The sequence below is a fragment of the Hetaerina americana genome, unplaced genomic scaffold (genome assembly GCF_022747635.1).
Source record: "Hetaerina americana unplaced genomic scaffold, ioHetAmer1.1.p SCAF_137, whole genome shotgun sequence".
Lineage (NCBI taxonomy): Eukaryota > Metazoa > Arthropoda > Insecta > Odonata > Calopterygidae > Hetaerina > Hetaerina americana.
In genome coordinates, this window is record NW_027286481.1 from 47969 (window position 1) to 63733 (window position 15765).

The 15765-nt window shown below is 34.3% G+C and overlaps 1 protein-coding gene across 1 annotated transcript; it reads left to right on the forward strand.

Moving 5' to 3' along the window:
- Nucleotides 1-1830: 1830 nt before the first annotated feature.
- On the forward strand, nucleotides 1831-9839 carry LOC139686268 (zinc finger protein 85-like). Its single transcript, XM_071583419.1, has 2 exons — nucleotides 1831-1906; nucleotides 8636-9839. The coding sequence occupies exons 1-2, from the start codon at nucleotides 1870-1872 to the stop codon at nucleotides 9613-9615; spliced, it is 1017 nt and encodes a 338-aa protein (XP_071439520.1). The 5' UTR covers nucleotides 1831-1869; the 3' UTR covers nucleotides 9616-9839.
- The last annotated feature ends 5926 nt before the right edge of the window (nucleotides 9840-15765 follow it).

Sequence of the window (15765 nt, forward strand, 5' to 3'; positions counted from 1 at the left end):
AGATAAAACTATTTCAGTCTTTGGTGTGAGTTAATTTTTTTAATAAATATGTGCAATGTCATATTTCCAACCAACATAAACAGCCGTCAAGTGACCAGTTTCTGTTGGTTCAGAATTCAGCTGCTCACTAATATTTTGCACATGGAAATGAGTTCCATGCCTTGACGAATTAGGATGAAAGGAAAACACTGACCTTACCCTAGATGTGAATATCTCAACCTGAAAGTTATATTATTGATAAATCATGTTGGAAAAAATTTGTATATTTCTATAATCATTTTGAATATCCAATTTTTGCTTATATTCCCTTCTAATTAATGTTATAGATTAATATAAAACCTTATAAGATAATTTGCCAAATGGCCATACAATTTCTAAGTACCATTCAAAATTTGCTTTTTCTCTGCAACATTAATTATGCACAAAATTTCTCATTCAGAAATAATATGTAGCCAAGGAAAAGCCTATGAATATTATAATTTTAAGTAATGCCTATATAGGGCTTATTTTTAGGTGAACTTTATATTTACCTATCAAATATCTTGGTGTTGATTATTATTATTTATGTTTATTAAGGAGCTGTGTGTGCTCCCAAGCCTTCAGAAGGATTCAGAGATCCATGGTGTTGATTTGGTGAATGATAAAAGAAGAAATTTGATGGTGTTGAGAAGTTCAATGAAAGCTATTAACCATTCAGTACAAAAGTCATCAATTGAGGAAGAGGACAATTGTTCAGTCAACACTAATGTGAATTTGATGGATGATGATAACTGTGAAGAAGTTGAGATTCAGGTAAGGAAAGAAAGCTATTATGCATTGCTTTTATAACCAATGCTCTCTCATAACTATATACATTATGTTATATTCTGAGTGCATTGCTTTTTAAACTTAGGTAATGTTATGAGATGAAATTGCCTTCCATGTGGTTTTGCATGGCTAAATCCTTCTTTAAATGAGGACTGGTATAAAAAAATCTTTAATAACTGTATTGAATAACACTTTCATACAATTTAACTATTAACATTGTCAAATGTTCTCTGTTTAAGAATATGAAGGACTACAAAATTATTCAAGTACCAGAGTAATTTGAAGAAATTAGCTCCCAAGATGTATGTTCTTGATTAAATTATTTTGAAATTTTGACCATCTGTCATAATAGATAAGAATGGATATCCTTGGCATTAGTATCGTGATAGATGAGGAGAGCTTTAGATAGTGTTCTTTGGTGATAAATTGGGGCTGTCAATGTTCAAAATGACCAGGTTGTATTCTTGAACAAGATCATGATTCGAATTAGACAATGTGATGACTTCTTATATTTAAAGAAGCTTTTTGCTCTGAGAAAAATAAGCCGCCAGACCTATTCTCTGTATTTCATATGTTATTTAATTTAATTGGTGGGCCAAAACTATTATTCATAATGTTGAGGCATTTTCTTGTTAACAGTATTTAAATATTTTCATTTTATATTTTCAATCCATGGATATCAAAGGTTTACTTATATTTTAACAGTAAACTCTCCTATAATTTACCTTCTCTAAACTTGAATTGAAACACTGGCAATATCATTTGATGTTAGAAGGTTCAATGAATAATGTTAATGCTTTTGAAGAAATTAAGACAAATGTTCTGTATAAATGCATGGTAAAATTATTAATTTAAATCGAAATGTATAATTTTAAACCTTGTGTAATTTTATAGAATGGGTTTGGAAGTTTTTTGGGCATTTAATTAATGTTTTACATGGATGCAATGTACATTGGTTATGTTAATATTTTTCAGGATGATTTAGAAGATTTAGAATTGCATTTATCCTCTGATGAAGAAGTACACAATAAGGAAGAATGTGACAACAATACTTTGCAGGAGATGGGCGGAGTTACATCGGAACAGTTGAAGACACAAGGTAAGTGGAGCTGGAGAGACTGTTGTCTTACTTTTGCATTTTGAATATTTTAGAAATACTGAAAATGTCAGATAAAATATTATGACTAATTACAAAAATTGATGGGAAAATATTTAAATCAGAATAAGCCTGTAACAAAATTATTATTATCAGGTAATCTACCGGTCAATGTAGGTTATTGGATAGACATAAACACTAATAAAATAATTTCGACCCCTAGCAAAACACAACATTCTACGCTATATCAGGTCTCTCTTCAGCTCAGTTCTTTCTTCCTCCCATCATCCAGTCTAACATCCCTATTCTGTTCCTTCTCTTTCCTCATTTGCCTAACATTCTACCCTCCATTAGTCTTCAACATCCAGCTGCAAGTCAATACCTCCTTCAGAAACATTTCCTGCCTCCATAAGATATCTCCCAGCAAACCTCTTTCTTTGCCCAATATACCAAGCACTTCCTCATTTATTTTCTTCTCTGTCCATTTTACCTTCTCCATTCTTCTCCACACCTACATTTAAAAATCCTTCAGTCAATGTGTATCCTCCTGTTTCAATGACCGCGCTATACAGAGCTAGCCTTTATTTCAAAGTTTCCTAAAGTCTTTTAATAATGTCCTTGCTCAACATCCCTTTGCCTAAAGCAATTCCTATCCTTATGTCCCTATTACTTTTACTGTGTTGGTCCAATCAATACTGAGATACATAAACTGTTTTTCCAGCTCTAGTTTTTGCCTTCCTATTTTAATGTTAACCTAAGCTTTTTCATCCTAGAAAATTGCATATTCTTTGTTTTATCAATATTGATTCTCATCCCATACCTGTTGTACTGAATTGCCAATTTACTAAGCAATGCTTGCAGCCCCTTGGCTGACTGACAAACTAAAGCTTGGTCATCAGCAATCCTAACTGATTTTATCAATTCCCCACCCACTTTCATTCCTACCTCCAGTTCTTCCCATGCCTTCTTATTCATTTCCTCTGCATACATGTTGAACAGCAATGGTGATAATGGGCAACCCTGCCTTACACCTCTTCCTAACACTGCCCATCCTGACTCCCCGTTTCCCACTCGCACCTGAGCAGTCTTGGACATGAACAGGTAGCAGATTAGCCTCATTTCTCTCTAATCTATTCCTATTTTTGGCATTATATCTTGTGGTCATGTTCTTTATTCCTTTTGATTAAAAATCTCATTGCTGCAATGACATTACATGTACCTCCTCCTTCCTATACCTAAACTGATCATCCCGTAAGTTATTGATTGCCTTACTATCTTTCCTTTTGGTTATGATCCCAAGAACAACTGCAAAAGACTTTGCAAAATAAAATGCTCTCTTTCAGGAATTGACAAGGCAAAAATCCTAAAAATTAACAAAATAAAATGCATATAATAGATTTCATTTCACTGCTGCTGGTTGTTATTTTCTAAGTCCCTCTTGTTTTCAAACTTTAATAATTTAAGTACCAATCTGATACATATGTTGAACCACAAATATTCCATGGTTGCCTTTTTTACATTTTATACTAACAGTTAAGGATCTCTACCCCTTTTGGCCATGATTATAAATGGAATTGTTGAATATTCTTCCTCAGTTCGGAAGTTTCCTTTGTCAAGGTTTTAGTACACTGATCAATTTAACTCCAGGTTTATTTACTATGGTCTTAATTTGTAGAAACGTTTTTTAAAAGGCATTCCAATTTTTTTATTTTGAATATTTAACCTTTAATTATTCACTTAAGGGATTTTGAGTATAAAATTAAGTAGGATCCATACATAATAAGTATCATCGTTGCCTCTAAAAATCAGAAGCCAATGATGTTATCCTTACAGGTACCTAAAAAAATTGAAAATTTGTTCATCCTGCATCAATATACCTATACATGTTGGTTTATCTTCCACTTGTCAAAAGTCTACTGAAAATCATTTTCTAGAATATTGTTTCAGCATTTGTCATCAGTACTTGAACTGTTAGATTGGAGTATAATTGTTATATTTTTATCTGCATTGCAATGGCAAATTATGTCAGCAGTTTCTTTGTATTTTTGTTCCTTGCTCAAGACTCTTGCAACCACCTTTGCCCATACCTCCCTTAACACAAGATCTTTATTAATTATTAATGTTGGTTCCGCCCAAAAGGCTGGATTCTTTACTAACTAGGGAGGTTATTAAATGCATAGCAGAGTGAGAAATAGTTTCATTTTTGACGGCTCAGAATCAGTTGCAGTGGTCATGAGGTAACTTACCTGGCCTTTATCTTTATTAAGTTGTCACGCTTTCTTATACATTTTTTGCTACTTAAAAACTTCTCAGGCTTAAGACATCATTTGCATAAGCCTTTTTAATTAGTTCCAGGACTCCAAATTTAAGAGCTGGAACTAGAGCATTGCTCCCATATACACTAATTTCTTTCATGAAAACAAAAAAAAATCAGTCATAACTAATATCCACCATCTTTCTCAATACATTTTACCATGCTCATCTTATTGCAGTGGGCTGATATATCAGCTTTTGTATCCCTGGTGAAAATTGCGGCAGGCCGATATATTGGCTCTTGTGTAGGCTTTTGTTTAAATAATTGTAACTTATGGTTTTTTCTTTAATAATTTATGGTTTTTGTGCTATCAATAGGTTGAATTTGCTAGAACTACATAACCAATTTTTTATTTTTTTATTAGCAATTTTAAATGCTTTTAAAATACTATAATTCTTATTATAATTTTTCGTTCAGTTTTGTACATGTTGGGAAGCTCTGCCTAATTGTTTGCTCGTTTTTTTTTCCTGAGTGGTCTTTCCAATATGAAAAGCCACTGAAAGGCTACTAATCTGTTTTCATCTGTAATCTCTTGAATGTGTTGTTGGGTCGTCGTATTGATATATACCTGCTTATTAAGACTTTATTGAGATGGTGGAAATGAGACCACTGCTTTGTATTCATTTTGGTTTCTCTTGCCGTCCGTCGTATCTAATCAATTGTGCCCTGTTCAATGGATTACATTGTCAGCAGTTCTCTGTGAGTTAGAACTTGGTTTTTTCCTGCCTTTAGATTGTAAGCACATTGCTGCAGTCTCAAGGAAAGGGTAAAAGTCCCAATTTGACAACAGTAAGGTCAGCCTTTTCAATAAAATCAAACTATGCAGAGGCTGACAAAAAAATTTGCAATTCACTGGTTTCTCTTTAATTATATATAATATTTTACTACACGTCTTTTAGATTCTTTATTATATATAAATATCATAGTTTAATTGAAAAATGTCTTTAAAAAAATATTAGTTTTGTGTCTAAAAATCGAAATATTATTACTCAAAAAATATTCTTCAAATTTATGATACTATAATAATTACATTCATTATTCAGATGATGTAAATGCATTACATCATTATTAACTTTATTATTATATTTTAAATTAAAAAAACTGCATATGGATATCTAAGCAAATAACTTCATAATGTTTTTTTTTCTAAGGCGACACATTTTCTTAAATTAAACTTCGCACTTCTCACTAATACCCCTGAAATCCCAGCCACACTAAGAGGGTTAATATACACTTATCTTGGTCACTTTGAGGTTATAATTTCGCCAATTGGTCCTATATTTATTTCATTGCTAGGTAGTGAAATTTTAAATATATCAAGAAAAAGAATATTATAGTTAATGTATTTTATTCTTTAGAATTAAATTAATAGCCCATGTAATTGAGTCAGAATTATCTGCCCATGATTGAAACAAGGTCATACTCTTTAATTCTTTTTTTATTAAAGCACAATGAATGCTGGCATTTGAAATAGTCATGACACAGAAGTGCCTCAATTGCTGTTCAGCAGAACTTTTTGTGACACTTAAATTTGGTAATAATAACTTGTTTCGTTATAATTTTCTTTTAAACCCAACAGAATTGTCACATTTTATACACTGATATTTTTTTTTGTTTAAAGAAACCACCATAAAATTTGTTATCAGACCATAAACCTAAAAGTAAATTTCCTTTTTAAGCGATAAATATGTTTTTAAATCGTTTTATTTACAGAACTTTAAAGTGGGGGTTTTATTTTCTTTCTTAAATTTCTTGCAAAAAATTTATTTGCTGTGGAAAGTTCTAGCAATCTAAAGGACAAATATATGAAAAGTTATGCCAGGAAATGTGAAACGTCTTTTTTGGATAAATTGTATCAAAATTATGTATAAAAGTAATTTTAAGGGCACCATACTACCTTGATCAGAAAGTTCCCGGAATAACCACCGTGTGGCGCTCCCATCGTTCCGATTTGAGTTCTGTTTTTTTGTTAAATTGGTACATCTGTTGTTGATATTCCCTTTAAATCTTAGTGTCATAACTTGACATTTGCAAAAGTTACGTAGCCAAGAGTACATCTATCTCTGTGTGTGTTGGCGATTTTTTACAATTGCAGAAATGGATTTAAATTTGCAACAACGAACTTGTATTAAATTTTGCGTAAAAAACGGATTTAGTGGCGCACGGACGTTGGAAATGTTGGAAAAGTGTTTCGGCAACGATTCTCTAAAAAAAACGGTCGTTTACCAGTGGCACGAGCGGTTCAGAAGTGGTCGTGAGTCAATCGAAGATGATGAACGCAGTGGCAGACCATCGACATCGAAAGTCGGTGAAAAAATTGATAAAGTAAAAGAAATGTTGGTCAATAACCGCAAATTAACCATCAGAGAAATAGCGGAGGACTTGAACATTGCCTATGGATCCACCCAAGACAATGCGGTTAATGATTTGGGTTTCCGTCGTGTAGCAGCAAAGTTGGTGCCAAAAGACCTCAATTTCATGCAAAAAATCCGTGCTGACGTCGCAAAAGACATGATTTGCGAGGCTGAATCCGATCCCACATTCATCAAAAGGATCATTACTGGAGACGAGACGTGGGTTTATGAGTACGACATGCCATCCAGACATCAGGCAAGTGAATGGCGTTCACCAAATGAGCCGAGACCAAAAAAACCACGTCGTTTTCAGTCAAAAAAGAAGGCAATGCTGACGGTTTTCATGGATTACAACGGTGTAGGGCATCATGAATTTTTGCCAGAAGGCCAGACAGTAAACAAAGAGTATTATTTGGGCGTTATGAGACGTTTGCGTGAAGCAATTCGCCGAAAGAGACCAGAAATGTGGGCGGAAAACTCGTGGATTTTGCACCATGATAACGCACCGTCGCACAGTGCTATCATTATTCGTAATATTTTGACGAAAAATGCAACAAATACCATCCAACAGCCACCGAATTCACCTGATTTGGCTCCCTGTGACTTCTTTCTGTTCAATCGAGTTAAAAAACCATTACGGGGAACGCGTTTTAGCAGCCGAGAGGAAGTAATGGAAAAATCGCAGGAAGCACTGATGGACATACCGAAAACCGAATATAAAAAATGTTTCGAGGATTGGATCAAGCGCTGGCATAAGTGTGTTGCAGTCGATGGGGATTACTTTGAAGGGGACAATATAGATTTAGATGAATAAACTTGTATTTTTAATTTTCTGAATAAATTCCGGGAACTTTTTGATCAATGTAGTATGTCTCAGTTGGAAATCAGGGATTGCCATACTAAAAGTAGTTTCACATAATAAATAGATGTTATAAATAAATTTAGCATGAAACAAATTATTTGAGGAAAATGACTTTATCACTTACTAAAATGACCATTTTACCTGATTAGTAATTTGTCCATGAATGAATTGAGGATTTTATTAATCAATAAAGATTTTCATTCTCCTAGTCCCCATCTTAAATATTGTCATTTTGGTATTTTAACTTCTATATTTGGACTTTGTGCTTTGGGTAAAAAACAGCCACACAGTTAATTTCAATGAAATATCTATTCCCTAGGAAATGAATTTCCCTTTTTTATACAGCAGTCTTTTCTCTGATTCCATTCATTTAAAACAGGAAATATTCCTATTCCTTCTCAAAATCCTTTTACAAATTTAATTTTCTAGGCATTTGTTCATGCCAAGTAAACAATTGTGGAAATGTAATGCGTGATGGCATTGAACCCTTTTCGTGATATTTTTTTATGTATGTAAGTCAATTTACCACCAGAAAACTATATTCATTTTACTGCATATCTCTTTGTACTTGTATGTTTAAAGTCAACGATTAGGTGCTCATGGAATGTGCAAGCTGGTTGAAACAAGCCATCAGTTAAGTAAATTGGTGAACTCTTGTGCAAGGGTCATAATTTAATTTCTTGACATTAAAAATTTTCAATCATCATTTAGATTAAATAATTTTAATGGAACATGAAAATAATTCTTAAACATGATTTTATAAAATCAGGGAATGGAGCAACAAGTATATGTGTTTTAATTTGTTTGTTTCAAATAGAACTTCAATGGATGATTTGATTGTAACAACTCAGGGAAACAATTTCCTGGCCCATATCTTCTGAAAAAGTAATTTTAGAAGCTAAATGGTATTCTGCTAACCTTTTTGTGTTGAGTACAAATATTTTCAGCAGACTTTCTGAGAATAAAACTGAATACATTATTGGGTCAGCATCAGATAATGACGTGCTTTGTCCCTGGCCTTTTAGCTTTATTGAAGATGGCATAATGAAAATCATCTGAAATGAGCCCACATGCCATAGTACAATTATATTATAGGAGTAATTTATGTACATAAATGTTTAAATGTCATCTGGAGATAAAAAACTTGTTCATTGCAGCTAAAATTTTTCATTGATAAGATTACTTTTCTTTAAATCTTTCAGATAATTGTAAGAAACAAGATGTTGCAGGGAAAGATGCAGGAGGCATTTTATTGCATGCTTGTCAAATCTGCTACAAGGAATTTGCACAAAGGGACCTTCTCAAAGATCATGTCTTGCATGTGCATGTTTGGAATGCAACAAAATTCTATTGTGACTCTTGCTCAAAGGCATTTGACAGAAAAAATGACCTTGCAAGGCACATCAACTTGGTGCATGCTGGGAAAAGGAAGTTCCAACGTGAATTCTGCACCCAAAACTTCATCAAAACTTTACCTGCGCTCAAAGAGTCATCACATAATGCAGAAAGACCATTTAAATGTGCTATATGTTTGAAAGGTTATGTTCAAAAGCAGTATTTAATGAGGCACATTTTGACACATACTGAAGAAAACCCACATAGTTGTGAAATATGCTCAAGAGCATTTACTCATTATTATTATCTAAGAAGACACTTGTTGACACACACGAATGAAAAGAGGCACAAGTGTGAGATATGCTCAAGAGCATTTGCTCAGAATAGTCATCTAAAGATACACTTGTTGATTCATACTGGTGAAAAGCCATACCAGTGCACGATCTGTACTAAAGGATTTACTCAGAATAGTGATCTTAAAAGGCACGTGTTGATACATACTGGTGAAAAGAGACACAAGTGTGAGATATGCTCAAGATTATTTTCTCGGAATAGTCATCTAAAGATACACTTGTTGAGACATACTGGTGTAAAGCCATACCAGTGCATGATCTGTTCTAAAGGATTTACTCAGAATAGTGATGTTAAAAGGCATTTGTTGATGCACACCGGAGAAAAAAGTCTCAAGTGTGAGATATGCTCAAGAGCATTTGCTTGGAAAAGTGATCTTAAAAGGCATATGATGACACACACTGGAGAAAGACCACATAGGTGCCACGTCTGTTCTAAAGCATTCGTTCGGAAAAGAAATCTCAAGTCACACATGAAGTCACACACTGAAAAATGATCAGGGAGCAATGTAAATTATATTCAATTTCATTCACTCATGCTCATAACCGGAGCCTTATTGAAGGCCACATACATTTGAAAGCAGAAATGAGGTTGATATGTGCGTGAGAATTTTAAAAACAAGCTTTATCATTGAATAAAGGCAGGCTTAGAAACAAGTAAAAAACTAAAGTGCTCGAATTAAAAAAATCCTTCTCCCAAGAAGTACAGAGGCAATGTATGAATGACATGCATAATTTAGATAATGATGTTTATTTAATGATAAAAAACTTCCAAATAATTTTATCACTACCAAAGATCATTATAATACATAAATTTCAAGTTTGTAAAACTGTGACATCATTCTTCTGTTTTGTGAAACTTCTTTGAATAAAAATTAACAGTTATGAAAAATTTCGTTTGACTATCATTCATTTGAATATAATTAAGTGTAGCTAAAATGACTTAATGTTCCAATCATTTGATGACCTATGCATGAATCAACTGCGTGTAAATATTTAGATAGGTTGTTGATATGAAAGAGGAATAGTGTAGGACATTATGAGAATATATTTTTTACTTACGCTTTTCAGTGAAGGTGGATTTTTCATTAAGAGTGCTGTTAAGTTTGGCAGTTCATCAACAACCCTGATGTGATGCAAAACGTATTGTTGCATGACTTCGTTTAAAGTAAGAAGATACTAAAGAGATCCATCTTCAAATGCACAGCATTTAATTAGTATTAAGTAGACATCTATAGACGTGCCTTTATATATCAATGCTGAAATGCTGCAAGGGTATTCCCCAGCTCTTGCTGAACATTATGAGGATTGTATTGCTGACATTGTCTGGTGGGGAGAGTAAATTAGGAGTTAGGAGTATCTCTTTCTACACAAAAATAGAGATAAGAAGTTTACTACTTTCTGTGGAATGATCCTTCTGGATAAGGAGGTGTTGAGGTAAATCAGTCCAAAGTACCTTATTTTTATCTATTTAGGTCAAATAAGGGATCAATAGTGAAAGCTTTTCTCATCCAAACATTTCCAACTTGATTATCCTTAATGCTCCCACTGCTATTGAAGAAATATGGTTAATTGGGAATATAAATGAAGTTTTTTATACCTTGGGTTTCAAATGTATTTTTTAGTTGTATTTCCACTTTGCCTAATCATATGTTGTCTTTGGGCAAGTGGGTCAGGATGTTGGGATTTGTGAATATATGTTTCTATATGAAAATAGATTATAATGCAGGTATTTCTGTGGAATTTGCTTTCTTGATAAAGAGGCTTTGATATATTTCAGTCCAAACCACATGGGGTTAATGAAGGAAGTTTTTGTCATCGGAACATTTAAAAATTTATTTACCCAAATACTCCTGCTATTAAACCATATGTGTTCACCATTGGTTTCTTTGGCACTAAGCCACCTGATAATGTATTGGTAACGTCTGGAATCTGCCAAAACATTGTTTGGGAAATTGCTTTTAAAGGGCTTTTAACAAATGCAGCACTCACCTTGCCTTGAGCTTTTCCTTTGCTATCCTTAAGGTCTTACGTATCTCATGCCCCTTTAATCGTCTAATGTCGTACTATTTTGTATATTGTACTGTAGCACTTGATGGCTCTCCATCTTGTGGGTCATCTCAAAGGGATATTAGAATCCTGTTAAATTTCAGCATCTCAGTTTTTATCAGCTGAAATTGAATTAGTCCCCCTATACTTTCATAAACTTCAAGTGAATTTCCTAAGGAATTAATTCATTTAAAAAGAAGAATTTCACGTCTGCAAGAAATTCAAGTTTTTCAATTTTAATCAGAAACACAAAAGACATGTACTCGGACAATATGTTTAAAAAAACTATTTGAGAGAAAAATTTGGAACTTGCCTTTCAAACGAAACAGACATGCATTCAGGAAGGAATCATAAATATATCTCTGATTGAAATTGCATTCCTGTGTCAAGTTGAGAACTTTTATACTTATCCCTTATTATCATGCCTTTTCATACTCTCAGGAGAATTCTCTACTTAATGAGGATTTTCCTTAGGAAAGCAACTGGATTATGTTACCATCATTGAAAAAACTTAATCCCCAATTCATTAACTCTCTAGTTCACTGAAACTTGATAATAAAAGTTTTAGATTATCTTGCTATAATAATTGAATGTTTTTGTAAAAGATACTCCTGGAAATATACTGTATGAATATAATGACTAAAAAATTTTGCATACATAATAAGAGAATAGGTTACCTCCAGATATGGCCCAAGGAATGGTCCTCAAGGTCATTTTGAATATGGTCTACAAACATGTATGCATTAGTTTATAAACTATTCGATTGTATCTAATTAATAATGCACCTTAATTTGAGGTTATGAGAGAATTTATGTGTTTATATGTTGAGTGCCATTTGAAAAACCGAGATGCGTAATGGGCAAATTTCCTAATTACTAGCTGAACTTTAATCAGTTATTCAGTTACTGGGGTTGAGCAAATAACATGAAAGATTTTAAAATTCAATCAGAGCAATTAAGGAAATTCTAATGCTAGCGGTAAGATATTACAATACTCATTCTCATTTTTAAAAATTCCTTTTTTTATTGGGTATCCATGCAATAGGAGCCTTACAAAGAGCATATACACAATTTTGAACTTATATATATAGATGTTAAAATGTTTGGTCCTAAGTTGCTTTCTCCAAAAATGGCAGAACTTTTCTACTCTGATATTAATTGAATTTTATTACCTTTTATGTTATTTTCTCAACACCAGTCACTGAGTTACAGACTAAAGTTCAGTAAGTAATTGGGAAATTTGCCCATTATGCATCCTTATTTTTCAAATGGCCCTCCAAAAATTCTCTCAATTCTCTAGAAGTATTTATTAAGGCTTGAAAGGAGCAAAATTTCTATTTTTACACTATTATCATGCATATTTGTTCATACAATATGGTTATATATCCCTCTTTTGGTCATATATTAAACCTAATTGTGTTTTCAGGTTTGGGAATTATTTGCTTATTAAAGTATTAATGGTATCTATCTGGAGATGCAAATACATCAATTGCATAAAAATCTAAATTTTACTAATTTTCTTTAAAAAAGCATTGCAATTTTCCCAGGAAAGCTTGTCCTATACACTATAATATTGTCACTTTTATATGTATTGTATTTAAACAAATTAGCTGAATGCTGGCTTTATACCATCAGGAAAAATTGTCTGAAAAGAAAATCAAGGACTCTCCAGACATCTCATAGAGATGATCAATGTTTCTCTGATGATCTTCACATTTATTTTGTCAACATTTTTTCAGCTGTTGATATTGAATTGGTTATGCCATAATCTTTTAAATATGCAAAGAGAGATATTAGAGAAGATATAAGCAGTAAATCTATTAAAATTATAAAAATAAATAAATAACAGAAAATAAAGCCAATAATAATAAATAAAATTACAAATAAATGAAATAATTAGATACCACAAATGGTTAGAAAAATGAAATGGAAGATAGAAAATAAATAATTTACTATCTAGCTTCAATAATATAGCATAGATCCTTGCTAGTCTCAGGCACTCAAACACAATTAATAAAATTAAAAGTGGTATAATAATAAATGAAAATTATTCACATTCCTTAGCTTTGATGTAAAATACAGAATTGATTATTTTTAGTTGCATGCTCTCCCACTCTTTCAGGGCTTACAAGAGGTTTAACTCTGCACCAGGGGCTCACTAATTATACATAGTTATTTAAAATTAAAATAAATGAAAAATTATCACCTACTCTCTAGCTTGGATGTACTATATTGCAATGATCCTTGATAATCTCAAGCACTCATATTCAATTAGGGCTTAAAAGAGGTTCCCTTTGCACCAGTTATACATCAGTCACATGTCATATAAGTATAAAAGCAAAATAATAACAAACTCTCTAGCTTGGATGTACAAAGCAGCATTGATCCTTGCTAGTCACATACGCTCATACTCTCTCAAGGCTTACTAGTTTCTCTCTGTGCCAGTGGCCTACAAATCACTCACATGCCTCGATATGCAAAGATGCCATAGCCCTTACAATATTCTTCCACAGATTTGTTGTGGAATATCTTCTGACATTAGTACTGTGACTTTCACTTTGTGGAAGGGTAAGGGGAGGGTTCAGAAGCTCTTGCATAATAATACCTTGGAGGACAGATATTCCAGTCAGAAGAGGAAGTGCAAGGAGCAGTAGCCAGTTGGCTTTATGACACGGCATGAGAAAGGTATGACTCAAGTATTATGAAGCTGCTTACAAGGATAAAAACATGATACAATAATAGTCAAGGCAACTTTAAATTCTCAGGCTTTCTTAAGGTTTATACAAAGTTGAGAATAAATTATTTTTTCCATGAAGAACAATGCAATACCTTAGTTTTTGAAGGGTCTTTGTAAAATGCAGTAAACGTGCATTCCTATAGCTCCTGCATATGCCAAACTATTGATGGATAAACTTAAATATAAGTTCTTTCATGAAAGAGACACTCAAACTGTACTGTCATATATTTTTCTTCTTCCTTTCCACAGTATCTTACAATTCATCTACATCTGACTTAAATATAACTTTCCTAGCTATCAACATTCACACCTAGAAAAATAACTTGAACAAAGTCTGAATGAAACTTGTCAACTATCAACAGTAAATTAATTTCAACTGTAGTCACCCATCACAATCAAAATCGGTAATCTCCTTCTCACTCTGTTTTTGGCTCCTGCTTTTCTTCTCTTTATACGGGTCTGTATCAAGTCCTGTATCTCCTCCTGTTTTTTATGCACTTGTCACTATTACCTGTGTCCCACTTTCACTTACCATTGATTCTCTTGAAGACCATGAGTCTGTTTCCTACTCCTTGGGGTCTAGGGGATCTGAAATTTGAGAAACTCAACAAGGACCCCAGGTTCATTAGCCAACTTGTTCAGATGGTTTAGCACCACACTGAGTAATGGTGCAGGCACAGGCATTTGCTCAGTTGTCAACCCTGAAAGGGCTATCCCAGAATCTGCAGTATTCTGGGTATAAGCATTCTATGCTCTTGCTTGTCTGCTGGGCTGTCCTACTGGCTTATATAGCTATTGTGGTGGTGCTTGTACTATAATGGTGGGCTGCAGCTGGATAGTATTTGAAGGCAGCCGCAGCAGGATGTTACCCAATATTTCTTGAAATTGCATGGCTACTTCACAGCCATGTGCTTGGATGAAAGCAAGTACCCAGATTCTATTGTATACTACATGCTTTACTGGGCCTGGGGGTATCATTCAATTGGCCATAATGGCTACCATTAAGTCAAACTCGTGCAGGTCATGCCGGGCCAGCTTAGATGAATTCCTGCCATACTTATCTTGATGGCCCAGGGTGAGGACCTCATCATTGTCCTCTGGTGGGGTGATCCACGCGGCCAGGCTTGCAGAGCATAGTGCCACGAACATCTTCCCCAGTGTCGGCCTTGGTGCTGGTGGTAGAAGTGTTACTGGTCCTGCTGACTAACCGGGATAGATTTGCAATGTCCTAATGGTCTGCATCTCTTGGGATAAGGACTCAAATTATGTCTCCAGGGCTGCAGCCCATGCGCGTGGCTCCTGCTCCCTCATGCTCAGCATTATCTACATGCTCCTTGTTCCAGGAGATGGCAGAGAGAGACTTGGCTGTGGTCGAGATGGATGTCCAACTTTTGGATGCTTTGTTTGTTGTTGGGTGTGTCTCAGACTGAAGATGGGTGAGGTCAACTGGTTTGACATGTACATGATGGGGTAACCTTCATGAACAATGGAGAGATTCCTAGGCACTCTCCCTCTCTGAACCTTTTCAACCAACTGACCAACTAAGGCCTTGTCCCACCTATCTATCCACCCAACTCCTGAGTCTGAAGCTGAGCGGACCGGATTTGGGAGCCGTCATAATTACTGCTGAGCATTAGAGAGCAGGAGCCACACGTAAAGGCCCTAGCCCTTCAGATACAATTTCAGGCCTTATCAGGGTATTTTCAGTTTATTGGGGGCCAGTTCCTTTCTGTTCCGGTTAAGGTTTCTCAGGAAAACCTGGTACCTAAAAATCACTTAGATTTAGTGGAGCTGCAGGTGCCCAGAGTGCTTTGCCTAGGAATTGAGCCAGGGACCCTCCGGTCAGCAGTCCAATGCTCTAC